The 18,402-nt window shown below is 38.5% G+C and overlaps 1 protein-coding gene across 3 annotated transcripts in view; it reads left to right on the forward strand.

The window, feature by feature from the left end:
* Nucleotides 1–460: 460 nt before the first annotated feature.
* Nucleotides 461–18,402, forward strand: part of AP3B1 (adaptor related protein complex 3 subunit beta 1) — a 291,386-nt gene continuing 273,444 nt past the window's right edge. The window contains exon 1 of one of the 3 annotated variants that reach the window (XM_063604200.1): nt 461–1,910. In XM_063604200.1, coding sequence (XP_063460270.1) covers nt 1,783–1,910 — 128 coding nt within the window. In that variant the 5' untranslated portion in view covers nt 461–1,782. The remainder of the gene's footprint in view (nt 1,911–18,402) is intronic. The other 2 variants (XM_008966887.6, XM_024928836.4) reach the window with 2 other exon arrangements.

Consider the following 18,402-nt stretch of genomic DNA (forward strand, 5'->3'; position numbering starts at 1 on the left):
TTTAACTTAAAAGTATTTATTTTAACTTAAAATAAATTTTTTTATATTAAAAGTTAACTACTTTAACTATTAATATATATATAACTACTTAGAAGTTTTAATATATATAAAACTACTTATATCCTGGTATATATTAAGGATTATATAATAATATATAGTTATCTATGATCATCCTCATCCTCATCATCAATAGTCAGTTGTAGGTGAAATTTCTATTAATTAATACTGACAAACAACACATTTTAGGTGCTCATCATTGGATCTCCGGAGGAGTATTCTAACAGCTGAATTAAAAACCTGCCAATATTTGACCAGACGATCAAGTTTGGAGGACGTTCCTTCCTCTCCCACCCAGAGCCACGCTCTTGCGTGCTTCCACAGTGACAGTGTGACCTTTTGAAATTTGGAGATCATACTCTCATCCTTGAAAACGCCCCACCGCCTTCCCTGGGGCGGCCGGCCTCCAGGTTCGCGTTCTACCTGGTAGAATCCCTTGACAGTTTCAGTACCTGGCCGCCAGGGCTTTGGGTGTTACTGCCTTCCTTGGACGGGAGGCACTGGGGAGAAGAGAGGGAAGGCGCTGAAACCCACCTGAGAAGGCGGGCTGGGGGAAGGCACCCCGGGAAAGAGGTTTTCTCGGGTGCCCGCACCCGGAGAGAGCTACTCCGGGGCCAGGCAAGCATCCCGCCTAGGCTCCCTAGTGCATATTAGTGAGTAACACGACTGGCGCGCGAGGTGGTCCATTTTATTTTTGGTAGCTAGACGCCAATAGGACGCACCACTTCAGCTCCAAACGGGAACTGGTGGCCCCAAGATGTTTTCTTTTCTTTTTCATTTTTTTGAGACAGGGTCTCGCTCTGTCGCCCAGGCTGGAATGCAGTGGAGAGATCTCAACTCATCGCTACTCCCTCCTTCTGGGTTCGAGTGATCCTCCCACCTCAGCCTCAGTAGCTGGGACCACAGACGCGCGCCACCACGCCGGCTAATTTTTATATTTTTTTGCAGAGAAAGGGTCTCGCTATGTTGCCTAGGCTGGTCTCGAACTCCTGGCCTCAAGTGATCCACCCGCCTCGGCCTCCCAAAGTGCTGGAATTACTGGCGTGAGCCACCGCGCCCGGTCTGCCCCTAAGATTTTCATTGCAAAGATGGAATGGTCGCTTCTGTGCGGATCCTCCAAACCATCGTTGGGAGAGGCCTCCTTAAAGTCTAGGAGAAAAGTTGTTTGGGACCGATATGAAAGTAAGGCAAAGCCGGATGGAAGAGAGTAGCCGAAACAAGCAAGAAAAGGAAAAGCGATCGTGATGGGTTTAGGAAAGGTGATCTGGCGTGCTAAATGGCATTTCCGGAGAAATCTGAAAACTATTGCTTTACTGAAGTATAGCAAAGAGCTGTCCGGGCTCTGGAAACTCCTTAACGGATCAAAACGGATGCAATGGGTATCCTTCTCCAACGACACACCTCAAACGGGCCGGGAGCCGGGCAGTTAGCCACCCGCTGCCTCCCCTTCCGCAGTCCGGCTCGCAGCCGCTCAGCTACCTCTAAAGCCCGGAGCAGGAAAGTCCGCGCAGGCCAGGATGGCCCGGGTGGTAATCTAGCAGGCCTGCACACTGCGCATGCGCAGGGGGTGGACTGCCAGGTCGGCTCAGGGAGCCGTGACGAGTCCGGAAGCGCCTGCGCGCGCTCCTCGGTACGAGAACTAGTTTTGTTCCGTGCCCTCTGGACTGGAACCTTTTGGAGAGAACCCCCGGCAGGACCAACCCCGCACCGGCCAGCACCGCGGCAATGTCCAGCAATAGTTTTCCTTACAATGAGCAGTCCGGAGGAGGGGAGGCGACGGAGCTGGGTCAGGAGGCGACCTCAACCATTTCCCCCTCGGGGGCCTTCGGCCTCTTCAGCAGCGATTTGAAGAAGTGAGGAGAAAGGTTTGGGTTGCGGGGATGGGAGGGAGGAGCTGGGGACTCGGAGGAGTGGGCGCCAGGGTGGGCTTCCTGGAGAGGAGCGGGGTCGCCCTGAGGTCTGAGCAGGGCAGGGCGGTAACGTGTCCCGCGGGTGGGTAGGTGGGGTTGGTTGGCGGTGGTGGGAGTTGTGGGAGTTTGGGGCGAATGTGTGTAGGGGTCTCTAGTAGTTTTCAAACTTTAGTGAAAAGGAAACCACTTGGTGAGCTTAGATCCCACCCCTGAAGACACTGATTGAATTGGACTTGGGCTGGGCTCAGGAGTCTGAATTTTGAGCATAGTCTTCTAGTTTATTTACCGTTCGCCGGATCAGACTTTAATACATTCCCTGATTAGGGTGAAAGGAGTGTTTTGGTGAAGGTGAGAGTGCGAGTGTTGCTTGTGGGAAGTTATTTTGTGATCCCGGAGTGTAGGAGCAGAGAGGTGGATTTAGGCTGTTTGAATGGACAAACTGGTTTACACCAGTATTAATGTTCTTGGATTATGTCCTTTGCACTACAGACAAAAACACCAATCCAAAATAAGCATATGAATAGAAAATATTTTAAAAGAGTGTTACTGTGAACAAATCCAAAACTTTTACAGATTAATAATGTGAATTTTAAAAACGAATGTTAAACAAGGTACACTTAGTTTTGTAAAAAGTATCACCGAGAAATGGAAAGAAATCCCAAGTTGTTTGTTTGGGGGGTGGGTTGGTGGTAGTGGTTACATTTACCAGAATTATCATTTTTACATTTCTCTTATTTTAAATCTTTCATTACTAAGCAATATGGTCACATAATAGTCTGTCACTAAATTCATGCTAAATTAAGGTAGAATAGCTGTGCTAGTAGCTTTGCAGATCTGTTAGAGGGTATAATTAAAATTTAAATTAAACGTTACTAACAATATTGGGTAGTCTAGAAAGTGCTACTACTTCAAATTGGGATTACATTTTGGCTGTATTGAGGATCAAAATCATATATATAGCATATAAGATACAATCTTTTCCTTTTTCCCAAGGTTAGAAAAGTTTAAAAGTAAGGTAACTGATTTCATTTTTCATTATATGCATTTGATGATCCATTGTTCTAGAACAAGTACGGAGCTTGTTGCCTCTACTATTAGCAAAATGTTTAGACTGAATTAACCTGTATATCGGCATCAATCTGTTTTGCAAATTAATTTACTTTTATGGTTTGTGAACATCTACGATGTTTTCTCTTAGATTTTTGTCAGATTTGGGGCCAGGCACTGCGGCTCACGCCTGTAATCCCAGCACTTTGGGAGGGTGAGGCGGGCGGATCGCTTGAGGCCAGGAGTTCGAGACCAGCCTGGCCAACATGGTGAAACCCCGTCTCTACTAAAAATACAAAAATTAGCCGGGCGTGGTGGCTCGTGCCTGTAATCCCAGCTACTCGGGAGGCTGAGGCAGGAGAATCGCTTGAATCCGGGAGGCGGAAGCTGCAGTGAGCCGAGATCGCGCCACAGCACTCAAACGTGGGCGACAGAGTGAGACTCCGTCTCAAAAAAAGAAAAAAAAGAAAAAGATTTTTGTCAAATTTGGACCTGATTTGGAAAAAAAAAACAAAAAAAACTTACGGCTTTGACTCTGTGACCAGTGCTCTTGAGGTGACCTAACAGGTTGGATTTAAAATAAAATTAGCTAATTGATTAGAGGTGATATGTAATATATGCAAATAACCATGGTTGAATTGTGTTCCCCGAAAGATATTTATTGAGTATTTGTGCACACCACTTTACATTTATTATCTCATTCAGTTTTCCTAAACAACCCTGCAGGTTATTACCAGGTACTTCTCTGCTCCCACTTTACACGTGAGGAAATTGGAGCATGGTTGTTAACTTGGAAAAGGCCACAAAGGTAGAACATTGCACTGCCTGAATTTGAACTCAGGGGCTCTAATATTAGAGCCCATTCTCTCAAACGTTTAGATGTGCTACTTACTACTTGATGAAATGTATGGTATTTTTATTACTGAGTGCATACAACTCACAAAAAGTTTAAAACTTTAAATAGTAGCTCCAAATAGTACCACCAGAGAAGCTTCCAGGGATTAGAAACATTTGGCTATTGACCTGCAGTCTAATGGAATTGTACAGAAACAAGGAGACCCCTGTTCTGGAAGTGGTCATTAAATCTCTCTTGAGTCCACATTTTCTCATTTATAAAACCGTAATATTACTTGCCTTTTAAAAAATCGAATGACAAAATTTATATAAAAAACTTAAAGCTTACCCTATTCCTCACCTCTGGTTTTTAATGGTTTACTCTGATGAAATAGTTTCAAGTTTACAAAAAAGTTGCAACAATAACAGAGAGCTACCCTTTTGCAGATTTACCAATTTAAAAAAAAATGCTACATTGCTTGCTTACTCTCTCTGCCACTCACTCTCCCCATGCATATTCAGGCACATATACGTATTCATGTTATTATGTCTTCTGAACCATTGGAGACTCAGTTGTACACATCATGTTCTTTTACAATGAAAATCTTAATGTGTAATTTTTAAGAACAAAGATATTCTCTTACGCAACTACAGTGTTGATGTATTCAGGAAATTAATCTAATTTTATCCTTTGTTCCAATAAAGTGTTTTTTTTTCCCAAGCATTTTTTTCCTCAAGTACAGTTTCCAGTCCAAGATAATATATTTAATTTAGTTGCCATGTCTCTTTAATCTGGGATAGTTCCTTAGCCTTTTTTGTCTTTCATGAATTTGACATATCTAAGGATTGCAAAGCCTATGATTTTATTTTATGTTAATCAGTTTTTGGGTTTGCTGGTGTTTCCTCATGTTTAGATTCAGGTTATGTATCCTTGGCTGGGATACTACCATAGGTGATGCATGCTTCTTGAACTATTACATTTGGAGGCATAGGTTGTCCATCTTCATGATGTTAATTTTCCTAGTCACAGGGTTGTCCAGTTTCTCTGTTGTGTCATTTCTGTTTTTTTTTTTTTTTTTTTTTCAAATTATCTGTGGGGAGACACTGAGACCATGCAGATGTCTTGCTCTTTTTTAAATGGACCACTTCTACATTTAACAACCATTGATCAATCTCCTGAACCTGTCTTTTCCACAATGGCTGCAAAATGGTAATGTTTCAGCTGCAACTCCCTCTGCTGTTCTGCTCTTTGGCTTCTTGGCCTAGAGCTCTGTGTTCGCTGATCCTTCACTAACCATCTCAATGATGCCTAGGTACTTCCTAGTCATAGTATTATCGGCAATTTTTGTTTTCTGAATTTAATCTTATTTATCAATATTATTTATCTTCTCCTCTCTTCAAACAGAAGCAGAATTAGATAGCTTTATGAAAGTAGATCCTATACCTAATTTATTGGCTAAAAAGGCCTGTGTATTAGATTATTGGCTTCAAGATTTTCAATTTCTTTATTTAAAATGTAAAGAACTTATTTTTGTACTCTTATTTTTTATTTTTTGAGACATGTCTTACTCTGTTGCCTAGGCTGGAGTGCAGTGGTGTGATCATGGCTCACTGCAGCCTCAACCACCTGGGCTCAAGTGATCCTTCCCACCTCAGGCTTCCGAGTAGCTGGGACTACAGGTGCATGCTACCATGCCCAGCTAATTTTTGTATTTATTGTAGAGATGGGGTCTTGCCATGTTGCCCAGGCTAGTCTTGAACTCCTAGGCTCAAGCAATCCGCCTGCCTCATCCTCCCAAGGTGCTGGAATTGGAGGCGTGCACCACTGTGCTTGGCCCCTTCCTTCTTTTTAAAATATTCTCAACTTTTATTTTCTGTTTTTTTCTAAGTTATTTTTCTTCATTTAAAAAAAAACTTCTTTTAACCAATTTGGGTATGTGTGCCTATAATTAAAAATAATTTTAATAATTCTGTTACTGGATTAAACATTTAATTAGGAATTAATTTCTAGAAACAGACAAGACTAATTAATTTTTCTTAATTACAATAGTAAAGCTACTAAATTTGTAAATCTCTTTTCCTTTGAGAGCATCTTGGTGTATTAGAAGGAAGACTGAGGCTGGGAATGGTGGCCCCTGCCTGTAATCTTAGCATTTTGGGAGGCCCAGGCAGGAGGATTGCTTGAACCCAGGAGTTCCAGACCAGCCTGGGCAACATAGTGAGACCTTGTCTCTATAAATGAAAATGGGAAGAAAAAACAAAAAACACTGGGCCCAGAGTCAGAAGACCTGGATTTAAGTTGATGTTTTCCATTTGTAGTAGTGCTTCCTTGTTCAAGTTGCTGATCTCTTCAAACCTCAGTTTCCTCATTTCTAGACAGGATGTGATAATACTTGCCTCTTTTGTGAGGATCTCATAAGATGGTGTACTTCAAAGTGATTTCTAAACTAGGATATTAACTAACGCTATTTGGGAAAGTTGGTGAAGACTTCACTGAGGTAGTGACACTTTAGATCTTAAAGCCTGAGGTTTTTGCCAGGGGGAGGAAAGATGGATTCTTTAGGCAGAGTATGTAGAAACCAGAAGATTTGCAAAAGAAAAAGCATGTTCAAATGAGATGGATATTTAGACATCACAATTATGAATAGTAGGTAGTAAAGTATGGGAGTGGATGAAATCACCCAGGGAAGACTTTTCTTGTTAGACGAGAAGGCAGTTTGGACAAAACCCAGGGGACACCAGGATATAAAGTATGAATGGAAGAACTAGAAGAAGAGACTGAGCTCAGAAGGGTGGGAAACCACAGGAAGGTTTAAAAAAGAAGATGCTAACAGGAAAATTAAAAGAAGGAAATGTTCAGCTATGTCAGGAGTTGTAGAGTAAGGGCAAATAGAATGAAGGCTGAAAAGAGGCCCTTGGGTTTAACAACTGAAAGGTGACTTTAGCAGCCAGTAACTTAGCAATGCAGTACCTCCTGCACACGTTGAAAGGTAGCATTTTTACTCTGTTTAAATCGGGGTGGGCTTTTCATTTGTTTAGATTCAAAGAGCTAATTTAGATCCAAGCAAAGTACTGCATGCTTTCCTGTAGTCAGTAATACAACCCAGTGTATTTGGATTGCATCAATAAAGCCTGACTTATTTTTTAACTTAAATCTTATTCATTGTCAACTTTACAATATCAAACATGAAAATTCTATTACATTCATTCTTAACCTTTAATATCAGTGATTCTCAGGAGAGTCCAGTAGGAAGATTACATGTGTCTGTGGTTTGTACGCAATTATAGCAACTCTGACTTTATCTCCACTACTTTTTGTATCTTTCTGGAAGGCATATAGAAATGCAGCTGAGTGAGATTCATTTACTTAGAGGGATGTTATTGAATATACTTTCTTAAAAATACAATTTTATTAATAGTAACGCATTATATTTGACATACCTCGAAGAGTCATTGTGTCTCACTATAGGGTTCTAAACTTGTTTGTGTTTAAGTCCATTTTTTATTAATACTTAATTTTATCTAGTGTCTGTACCATATTTTTGGGTGTTTTTTTTTCAGTTAACATTTTTTCATGGTCTAGTTGTTTAGAGCTTGCTCTACTTTCTTTTTGCTTATCCTAGTATTTCTCATTTAAACTTTATCTCATTGTGTATTTTCAGTTTATGTAGTTGCTCAGTGAATATTTCTTAAATATTTATATAGATAAATCGTTCACACATTCTGCTCATATTAAAGACTATGATTTGTGTGAAGGTGCCTAGCAAAGTGTTTGGCTCATAATTTTGCTTAATAAAATATTTTCAGATCCTTTTACTCAATTCAGTGATTTAGATTCCATTAACATTTGCTCTCTCATTAGCCAATGTTGTTAAAAAATGAAGCATGACTGATTCTGTGGACCCTATACAGAAGGAAACCCTCATCTGGTATCTCCATTGTATTGTAGTACAGCATCACCCTGAAGCTAATTTTGTGTAGTTCACTTGGGTCTTTGCTGTGGTTAGGATTAACTGACTCGGAATTGTCATGTAGGTATGGAATGAACTTTACAATCAGGATTTTTAGTCTTTATCCCAGTCTTCAAAGGCATCTTTACCTCCCAGTCTTGGATTATTCCATATGTATGGTTCATTCCTCTGTGTTTTCACCATAAAAATGTGTAACAATTATAAGGTCTTTATCTTGTTTTTAAGAAACTCAGACTTTATTTGGAGAGATTAGGCTAATGTGAACTAACCGTCAGTAATTCAAGTATACAATTAGTGTTAAATTGTGTAATTCAACTTTTCAGTGTGACATACCTATTGAAAATTATTTGTTATAAGCCTTTGTTTGTGTAAACAGTGATTTACTGAAGAAAATGGAAATGCTGGAATTTTGAAATGTTAAGGACATTTTAGTTTGAGACGTTGAAGTGTTGGTGCCCTGAGTCATAAGCATGACATGAAGAGGCACGGGCTCCTTCCTCATTGTGAATTCCTTTCTCTTGTGGTCAGGAGTTCAGGGTTGCTGCTATGAAAATATGCTTCAGTCATGATTTTGTTAGCATACTGTTATACATCTGATCATCTTTAGTTATGAAGATTTAAATCTCTTGCGTTCTAATAATTCCAGGTTTGATAACTGATCTGTCTTGTTTATTATGTTTAGCTAATTGAAATTTATGGTCATTAGATCTGGTACTAGAGCTGTTAACATATTTGCTTGCTACATATGTAAACTGGATCCTACTTTTTTTTTTTTTTACAAGGGGTACATTAAGTTATTAGGAAATTTTAGTATTTTATTGATTTTTCACTAAATTTCAGCATTTGTTCCAAGGTGACTAAAAATAAAAGAAGAAACTGTATATTAGTATCTGCAGTGCATTCCTAGCAGCTGAACTAGTTGTTTTTGTCTTCATAAAAATAAGATCGTAAGTTTTACAAAGGGCCAACTATTCAAATTAAGGATTGTCATTTCAGTGGTGCAGTAGGGTTCCATTTATGATTTAATTCTTGAAATATATTTCAAATTAAATAAGATTTTACTACATTGAATAGAAATTTGATGAAATACTGCCTGTAAACAGAGTCTTACTTTCCAACAGATTATAAAACCTTTTATCTTATTTTGCTTTGCTTGCATATCTCCTTGAAGGAGAGTTGGTTCTGACTTCTACATTTTGTCTTAATAAATATTAAGAAAATATTCTTTCTTGACAGTAGGATATGTTATTTTTAAAATCACTGATCTGGTAAAATTTGAGGAGAAAAATCTCAAAATTAAATTTCAAGCCTTACCATTAAATCATAAAATGTGAGATTTTATGTTATTTAAAAAAAATTTAGTATTTGGAGCAACATTACCAGAGCTGAATGATTAAAGCACATGAAAAAGGCAGACAGATGGTTGGTTGAAATGTTCTTTTTTGCTGCATGAAAAGTTATAAATGCTCATAGAATGACAAATGTATTACAGTGAAATAATTTGACAGTATTGCACTTGTGTATATAAATGAACTACTGACAAAAACAAATTGCCTGCAGTCCAAATTCAAAATTTAAAATGAAGAGCTTAAAGTAGAATAATCAAGAAGGAAATGATTTTCCTCTATTTCATATTATTATGAATAACGTTGGTTCGTGTATTTAGAGAAGGCTTATTTAGCATATCAGCTGGAAAGACTTAATAGATCTACAAAAGTGAACAGTTTATAGCCAATATCTGTTTATTGATGGACTGATTATTTATATTGCCGATAGGAACCAGCCTAATTAGAAGTCCACTGTCTTTAATTCAGCTGAGTGAGTTGGCATGGTAGCTGGACAAATGACAGAAGAATGAATAAGGCTCTGTCTCAGTTTGTTTTATGCTGCTATAACAAAAAACCTGAGACTGGGTAATTTCTAAAGAATATAATTTTATTTCTCACATTTTTGGAGGCCAGGAAGTCCAAGATTGAGTCACAGGCAGGTTTAGTTTCCTGGTGAGGGCTGCTCTTTGCTTCTAAGATGGTCCGTTGTTGCCGCATCCTCTGGAGGGGAGTAATGCTGTGTCCTTACTGGGCAGAAGGTGGAAGGGCAAGAGAATGGAAGACTGTGAAGCCTCTTTTGCAAGGGCCTTAATCTCATTCATGAAGGGAGGAGCCCTCATGACTAAATCTTAAAGGCCCCACCTCTTAATGCTATCATATTGGCCATTAAGTTTGAACATCTGAATTTTGGAGAGGACGCATTGAAACCATAGTAGGGTGGTTCCAAAATCATAGGTTGGCAGAGCTAGGCATCACCCAACTTTATTCTTGGAATGGGTTTTCTGCAAGTTTTTAAAGCCTAGGTTGAGAATGTGGTCAAGAAGGATGTGGGGGAAATTAATTAGTAAAATATGAGGGCAGAGAGATAAGGGGCAGAGTGGAAGGCGGAGACCTGATTGTGTAGGGCCTTGTAAAATCATTGTAAGGTCTTTGATTTTACTCTGAGTGAGAAGGGATGCCATTTGGAGAGTTTTGAGCAGAGGGGTGAAATGATTGTTTACCCTTTAAAGGGACATTTTGCCTCTTGAACTAGGAGTGGACTGCAGATTTGAGGCAAGGACCAGCAAGGAGACTATTACAGTAATTCAGGCAAGAGAAGGTGATCCGATTGGTGGTAGTGGAGAGAAGTGGGTGAGTTATGGATATATTTGAAAGGTAGAGCCAATGAGATTTGCTGATAGTTTGGATGTGATATGTGTGTGGGAGAAAAGATATCAAGGGTGGATACAAAGTTTTTTGCCTACACAGCTCGAAGTTTGGAATAGCTGTCAACTAAAATGAAGAATATTGTGCAAAGAGGAATTTTTTTTTTAAAGGGGGAAAGGGACCAAGAGCTTGTGCATGTTAAGTTTGAGATGCGATTAGGCATCCATGTGGAGATACTGAACAGGCAGTTGGATATCAGAGTGTGGAGCTTAGAGGAGGAGTCAGGCTAGAAGTATAAATTTGGGAGTCATCAGGTATCATGGGATTGGATGAGACACTGAGGAAGTGAGTGTAGAAAAAGGTCAGAGTCAGTCAGTCCTGGGACATTGCTGCAGTAATTGTGTCAAATAATACAAATAGGTCAAGTAAGATGATTACTGAGAAGGGAGTTTTGGATTTGTCACTGGGTGGACTTTGGTGACCTTGACAAGCAGTTTAGGTGCACTGGTGGGGCTGAAAGCCTCATGAGTGGGCTCAAGAGAGAAGGAAGAAGAAGAATTGTGGTTAGTATTGTTTTTTTTTTTGAGACAGAGTCTTGCTCTGTCGCCCAGGCTGGAGTGCAGTGGCGCGATCTCGACTCACTGCAAGCTCCGCCTCCCGGGTTCACGCCATTCTCCTGCCTCAGCCTCCCGAGTAGCTGGGACTACAGGCGCCCTCCACCACGCCCAGCTAATTTTTTTTTGTATTTTTAGTAGAGACGGGGTTTCACCGTGTTAGCCGGGATGGTCTCCATCTCCTGACCTCATGATCTGCCCACCTCGGCCTCCCAAAATGCTGGGATTTACAGGCGTGAGCCACCGCGCCTGGCCATTAGTATATTTTTAAGTATAGAAGAGCAGAGAAATGGAGCAGCACTTGGAGAGGAATGTTATGTCAAGGAATTTTTCCTTAAGTTAGGAGAAACTGTATTATCTTGTTTGCTGATGGAACCAACTGATGTAGAGGAGAGAAATAGATGATGCATTAGAGAGAAGGAAAATTGCTGGAGAACTGCTGATATCCCCCTTTTCTTCTAGAAAACTTACAGATACAGGTTAGCTGAAAAATAACAACCCTAATTTCAATATCCAGAAGAAATCGGTTAATATAGTATATATCTTTTAGCCTTTTTTCTTTTGCATATATATTTATATGTATGTATGTGTATATCATGTGTTTTTAGAGCAAAGCTATATGCTTTTATAATATGACATTATAATTTGCTTGTTTCATTTACCAATGCATGGAGCCTGCTCATTTCTTAAAATGATAGTCCTTTTAGGACAAATTGTAGTTAAATTACTATCTATTAGCTATTAGGAAAGTAAACAACTAAGGTATAAAAATGAGGTTATGTAGCTAGCTCCACTAGAGGATTTAAATAGTATCTTATGTAGAATGGACCTTATTAATTATTACCTACATAAATAGAATAACCTTGCAAAAGAATGAATACTAATGATGTTAGATAGTAGCACTGATGAGGACTTTCCACACATACCTGTGTATAGCAGGCAGACAGAATAGCATATACCTAGGTTTAGAGCTGTAATGTTCAATATAGTAGCAACTAGCCAAATGTAGCTATGTAAATTTAATTTAATTAAATTTAATTTCTCCACCACTCTAGTCACATTTCATGTATGTGATGTAGCTAGCAGTTACTATAATGGATAATGCAGATAAGTGATTATTTCTGTTATCACAGAACATTCTATTGGATACTGCTGGTTTAGAGGCAAGGATTTATGGCTTACATAGGGAACAGGAAACAATTCAGTGTGGCGAGAGCACATAGTTGGGAGGAAATGAGGGACTGACTGGTGAAAGATGGTTAGGAGGTAATCAGTCTGTATTATGAAGAGTTTTGCATACCATGCCCAGAAATTAGGATTTTATCATGAAGGTTTGCACAGTAAGGAGTGCTAAAGTATAGGAGCAACATAAAATGATTTATTTTTTAAAAAGATCACCTTGGCTACACCAGTGTTTTTGGATTGGACAAGTATGTGAATGATGCTAGAATTCTGTGATACTGGAAACACAGATGGATAGAGTAAGTTTGGAGTGAGGAGGGTAAGTGTTGAGGTCCGTTTTGGATCTGCTGAATTTGAATTGATAGTTAGGCATTCATTGAGCAGTTAGATAGATAGATAAGGTATTCAGGACAGATACCTGGGCTGGTGATGTAGATTTGGGAGTCATTAGTTGATGACATTGTAGTTGGAGCCATTGAGTGGAAAGTGTGTGTGCGGCATGTGAAGAGAAGGCCAGTGAGGAATCTTAGTAAAGTCTACATTGAAGAGAGTAGGAGAATTGGAACTTACTTAGAAAACTAAGAAGGGAGAATTCAGTTTTGGGAAACCATGAAAGTTGATTGTACAAGTTTTTGAATTGTGTTTAAGGTATAAGAAAAGGGCGAAACTTAATTCCTACTTCCGTAGGAGGAAGACAGCCGATAAATGGTTTATTGTGTGGTTTGTTGAGACAGTGTGGTATGACGGTTAGACACACCCACTCTGGAACTATTCCTGGGTGTCAAAATGTGGCACAGAGTTAATAAATTGTACTTGGACAGATTATTTTACAACTCTCTGCCCTTGGTTTTCTTATGTGTAAAATGGGGATGAGGATGATAATGTACCTACACTCATTGACTAGTTGTGAGGATTAAAAGATTTAACATATGTAGATAGTGCCTGGTACATAATAAACATAGTAATTATGATTACCATTATAACACCATTAAAGTCATTTAAAGTTTTGTTTTCATTTTTCTTTTTTGGTTTTAAGAGACACAATCTCTTTCTGTGCCCCAGGCTGGGGTGCAGTGGCCCTATCATGGCTTACTCCTGGGCTCTAGTGATCCTTCTGCCTCAGCCTCCTGAGTAGCTGGGACTGCAGACATGTATCACCATGCCTAGCTATTTTTTTTTTTTTTTTTGGTAGAGACAAGTCTTACTATGTTGCCCACGCTGGTCTTGAACTCCTGGGCTCAAGCCGTCCTCCTGCCTCGGCCTCCCAAAGTGCTAGGAGTACAGGCATGAGCCACCATGCCTGGCCTGTTTTATTTTTAATATGATGTACTTTTTAAGCTGTTATAATTTTAGAATTATTGTTAATTTTCACATTAACCATTGCTTTATGTTTTTAATTTTCAAATTTTCATCAAACTTCAGTTTTTCTGAATTATATTTCACAAGTGTTTGAAACAACTAAATATATTTACTTTTAATGGCAAAAACTGCAGTTACTTTTGCACCAGCTTAATACAAAGTACCTTTAATGTGCACCACATAAAAATAAATGAAATTAATAAACCCTGATTCTTCTGTGTGATTATCAAGGATTTGGGAACAATGATTATAGTACAAAGGAGTAAAAAGTGTATTTGTTTTAAACTTTTTTTTTCTTTCAATTTTCAGTCTTCTTTTGTATCCTATGGCTTTGAAGCTGTTCTTGAAGAAGCAGCCTATTTCTCGTTTTTCCTAAAAGAAGGCAGGCTTTTGTATGTTTTGCTTTAACAGAAATAAAAAGAGGAGGGGCTAAATGGTCAGCAGTGCCAGCTGCTGGTGTGGAATCAAGCAAAATGGTAAGGCAGTTTGGTGATAAGGCAGTTGTTGGTGACCTTGTTGGTGGTGACAGCAGTGTCAAGGGATGTTGAGTGTGGAAATCGATGGCAGTCCATTGGTGGATGGGTGAGAAGTGAGTAAAAGAAGATCACTTCTCTGAAGAACTTTGGCTTTCAGGTAGAGGACGAAGGATGGTTATTGCAGGGAGACATGGAGTCTAACGAGCTTTTTTTTCTTTTAGAGTAGTTTCTCTTTTATTTTTAATTATGGTAAAATACACCTGAATAACTTTATCATCCTAACCATTTTTTCCCCTATTTGACAAGGTATCAAGCAACCTAACCATTGTTAAGTGTGCAGTTCAGTGGCATTAAATATATTCATATTGTTAGGCAATCGTTACCACCATCCCTCTCCAGAACTCTTTTTATATGCACCACTGAAACTCTGCACCCATTAAATAAATCCCTATTTTCTCCTCTCTCCTATTCCTACATACACACAGAGTCCCATCTATTTTGATACTTTGTATATTACTTAAATAATTTTGGATGATAGTGACTGCAAATGATTTTTTTCTTAGCATTCTTAGTATTGTAAAACTGTTTTTCATTCATGTAGCAATACTATAAAAAAAGTTTCAATATAGTTTGGTCAATAGGATATGTTTATGTTTCAAACTGTAAAACTACACATGGAAATAAGTTAGTCAGTCTTTTAAAAATAAATTATAATGGGATAATTAACTATAGATGAGAACTGTTTTTTTTTTTTTTTTTTTTTTTTTTTTTTTTGAGGCAGAGTTTTGGTCTTGTTGCCCAGGCTGGAGTGCAGTGGCACGATCTTGGCTCACTGCAATCTCTGCTTCCTAGGTTCAAGCGATTCTCCTGCCTCAGCTTCTTGAGTGGCTGGGATTACAGGCATGCACCACCATGCCCGGCTAATTTTGTGCTTTTAGTAGAGATAGAGTTTTGCCATGTTGGTCAGGATGGTCTCGAGCTGCTGACCTCAGGTGATCCACCTGCCTTGGCCTCCCAAAGTGCTGGAATTACAGGCGTGAGCCACTGCGCCCGGCTGAGAATTGTTTTTCGGTGATAGCATACTTTAAAATAATCACATAAAACTTAAGTGATTTGCACTTTTAGATTCTATTCCTGTCAAGTACAAATTTGTAGGACTTTTTTTCTGTTTCTGGTTCTACATAGCCTTCATCAGGAAACTTGGTGGGACCATGTGACTTTAAAAAAATTGTGGTAAAAAACATATAACATTGAATTTACTATCTTAACCATTTTTGAGTGTACAATTCAGTAGTGTTAACTATATTCACATTGTTGTGCTACAGATGTCTAGAACTGTTTCATCTGCAATACTGCCCTGTGACTTTTTAAAAACTAATTTTTTTATTGAGATTTCCAAGTGCTTCAGGGACAAAGGCAGACATTGCATATTGGTTTTCTGAATTCCCTGTACAGAATGCTGATCCAAACTCATCAGATGGAAAACTTGCCTTCTGTGGCCTTGGAAAGTTGTTGTTTTTTTTTTAAAGAATTTAAAAATTAATCTAGCTTTGAGTTAGCATATCTTATTAACACAGTTGTAGAAAACTTATATTTCCTCTACTATAGTTTATGAATTTCTTGGAGAATAATACTAATACTCAAACTTGATGCACAAACGGATTCTTTGGCATGTTTGTGTGTATGCCCATCTGTTACTGTGGCACCATGCCTATTATTACTGTGGCATGCCAATAGCAGTGAGCCATGTGAGCCAACAAAGATGAATTGTTTGGACGGAATACACTATTCTGTAATACTAATTAATTTTGAGCTGATGAATCTACATGAGATAATGTTAACCAAATACAGTCAAAGTAATGTCAGTGAAAATAAAATTTATTTTGACTTATACAGAAGTGTATCACAGATGTTTTAGACTACAATTGAGAATAATTAGAATCAGTGTTTACTATGGTTCTAGTGATCAGTTTTCTTTTCATAAAAATTTTGAGTTTAAAAGAAAAGTTCTTCTTGTGATTATAGATTAAGTAGGGAGGGGGATGACACTCCAGGTTATGGATTTTATACCTTTTATAAGGTATTACTTTATAGTTCTTGAAATATATTCTTTTTTTTTTTTTTTTTTGAGACAGAGTCTCACCGTGTCGCCCAGGTTGGAGTGCAGTGGCACGATCTTGGCTCACTGCAGCCTCAATCTCCTGGTCTGATCCTCCCACTTCAGCCTCCTGAGTAGCTGGGCCCACAGGTGTACACCACCATGCCTGGCATATATATATTTAAGTACTATATATATTTAAGTACTATATATATATATTTAAGTCCTATATATATATATACACCTATATATACATATATAGGACTTAATATATAATATATATAAATTTTATATAATATGTTAAAAAATATGTATTTTTCTTTTGTAGAGATTAGGTCTCCCTATGTTGCCCAGGCTGTTCTTGAACTCCTGGGCTCAAGCGATCCTCCTGCCTCCGCATCCCAGAGTCTTGGGATTGCAGGCATGAGTCACAGTGCCCGGCTATTGAAATATACTCTTAATATAGTCAGCTTTATAGCAGAAATTGACAGCGTAGTATGGTGAATAGGAAGAATGTTGAATTTCAAAACAAGATTGAAATTTAATTCCTTGCTTTGCCATTCCCTGGTTTTATGATGATATACATAAAAGGCATGTGATTTTAGAATTTCTCACATGCTATGTAATCTTATGTTACCTTTATATATTCTGAGACTTGGTTTACTCATCTATTAAATGGGAACAATAATAGCTACACACGCTTCATAGAGACTTTGTGATACTAAAATAAGACAGTGTTATAAGCTTCAGAAAATAATACCACTACCACGTGGCTAAATAAGTTAATAATATGTTATAAACACAAGACATGTTAGCGGTGAGTTAGTCAATGATGTGGAAAGGATATAACTTCCAATCCCATATCCCATACCTCCCATTCATGTGTAACTACAAAGAACAAGTTCTTATGTATCCTTTCAGAAATTTTTTAAAAAATTAAATGATCATATATATACTATTCTCTATGTATCTTGCTTTTCACCTGGTATATTTTAAAAGATTTTTCCATATGTTGATATGTCTTTCCATATCAACATATGATACCATTTTAATCTTTTAAACCAGCAATCGCCAAACCAGCAGTACCCAGGGACCTGTTTCATGGAAGACAGTTTTTCCATGGAAGGGGGTGGGGGTTGGCTTGGGGATGAGACTATTCCACCTCAGATCAGGCATTAGATTCTCGTAAGGAGCGTGCAGCCTAGATCCCTCGCATGCACAGTTTACAAGAGGGTTTGCACTCCTCTGATAATCTAATGCCGCTACTGATCTGACAGGAGGCGGAGCTCAGGCAGTAATACTCCTCATCTGCCACTTGCCTGCTGTGTGGCATCCTGGTTTCTAACAAGCCACAGATGGGTAATGTTCTGTGGCCTGGGGTTGAGGACCCCTGTTTTAAACCACTGTGTAATAGTTCCTCATAATTAATTAGTCCCCTTTTGGAGGGGCATTTGATTGATTTCACTTTTCATCACATAAAAACAATATTTCAACATAAGTTTTTGCATACCTGTGTGAATTTATCTATTTGTAGGAAAAAAGTTTTACAGGAAATCTCATAGAGCCACTGACATAGTTTAGTTTATATATGGTGACGCATAAAATTTGTAACAGGCAAAAAGTTCCTTTTCACTGTTTAAAAACACTGTAAACCAAAAATGCCACTTTGTATAGAAGATTAAGATTGGGGGAGTCTCAGAAGCAATAAAAGGAAACATTAACAAATATACTACTGAATAGTCACATTCTAGAAGACATTCCTAATCTCCTGAGCAAAGGTAAAACATACTTCCTGCTGCCTACCAAGAGGCCAAGTAGCTGAGGGCATTGATAAAGATCATGGCAAATATGAAGATGTCCTGTGATGTCTGTATGACATCATGGCTTTTAATGCGCATATGAATGATATGAAGACATGGAAGATATATGCTTGGTTTTTAACTTTTATTGGGATCATGGATCCTTTTGAGACTTTACAGTGAAAGGGTTCTTCTGTGTCTTTCTAAGAAACAAGTTTAGTATATAGCCTGCTTTCATTTGTTTTTTCAACTAATGTTTATTGTGTATCTGTTATGGACCGGTAAGGAATGTAACCTGCTTCAGCCTACCTTTAGAGGCCCTTCATAGATCTTCTTTTGGGTTCTTTATAGCCAAGCTTGTT

This window comes from Pan paniscus, chromosome 4 (assembly GCF_029289425.2).
Source record: "Pan paniscus chromosome 4, NHGRI_mPanPan1-v2.0_pri, whole genome shotgun sequence".
Lineage (NCBI taxonomy): Eukaryota > Metazoa > Chordata > Mammalia > Primates > Hominidae > Pan > Pan paniscus.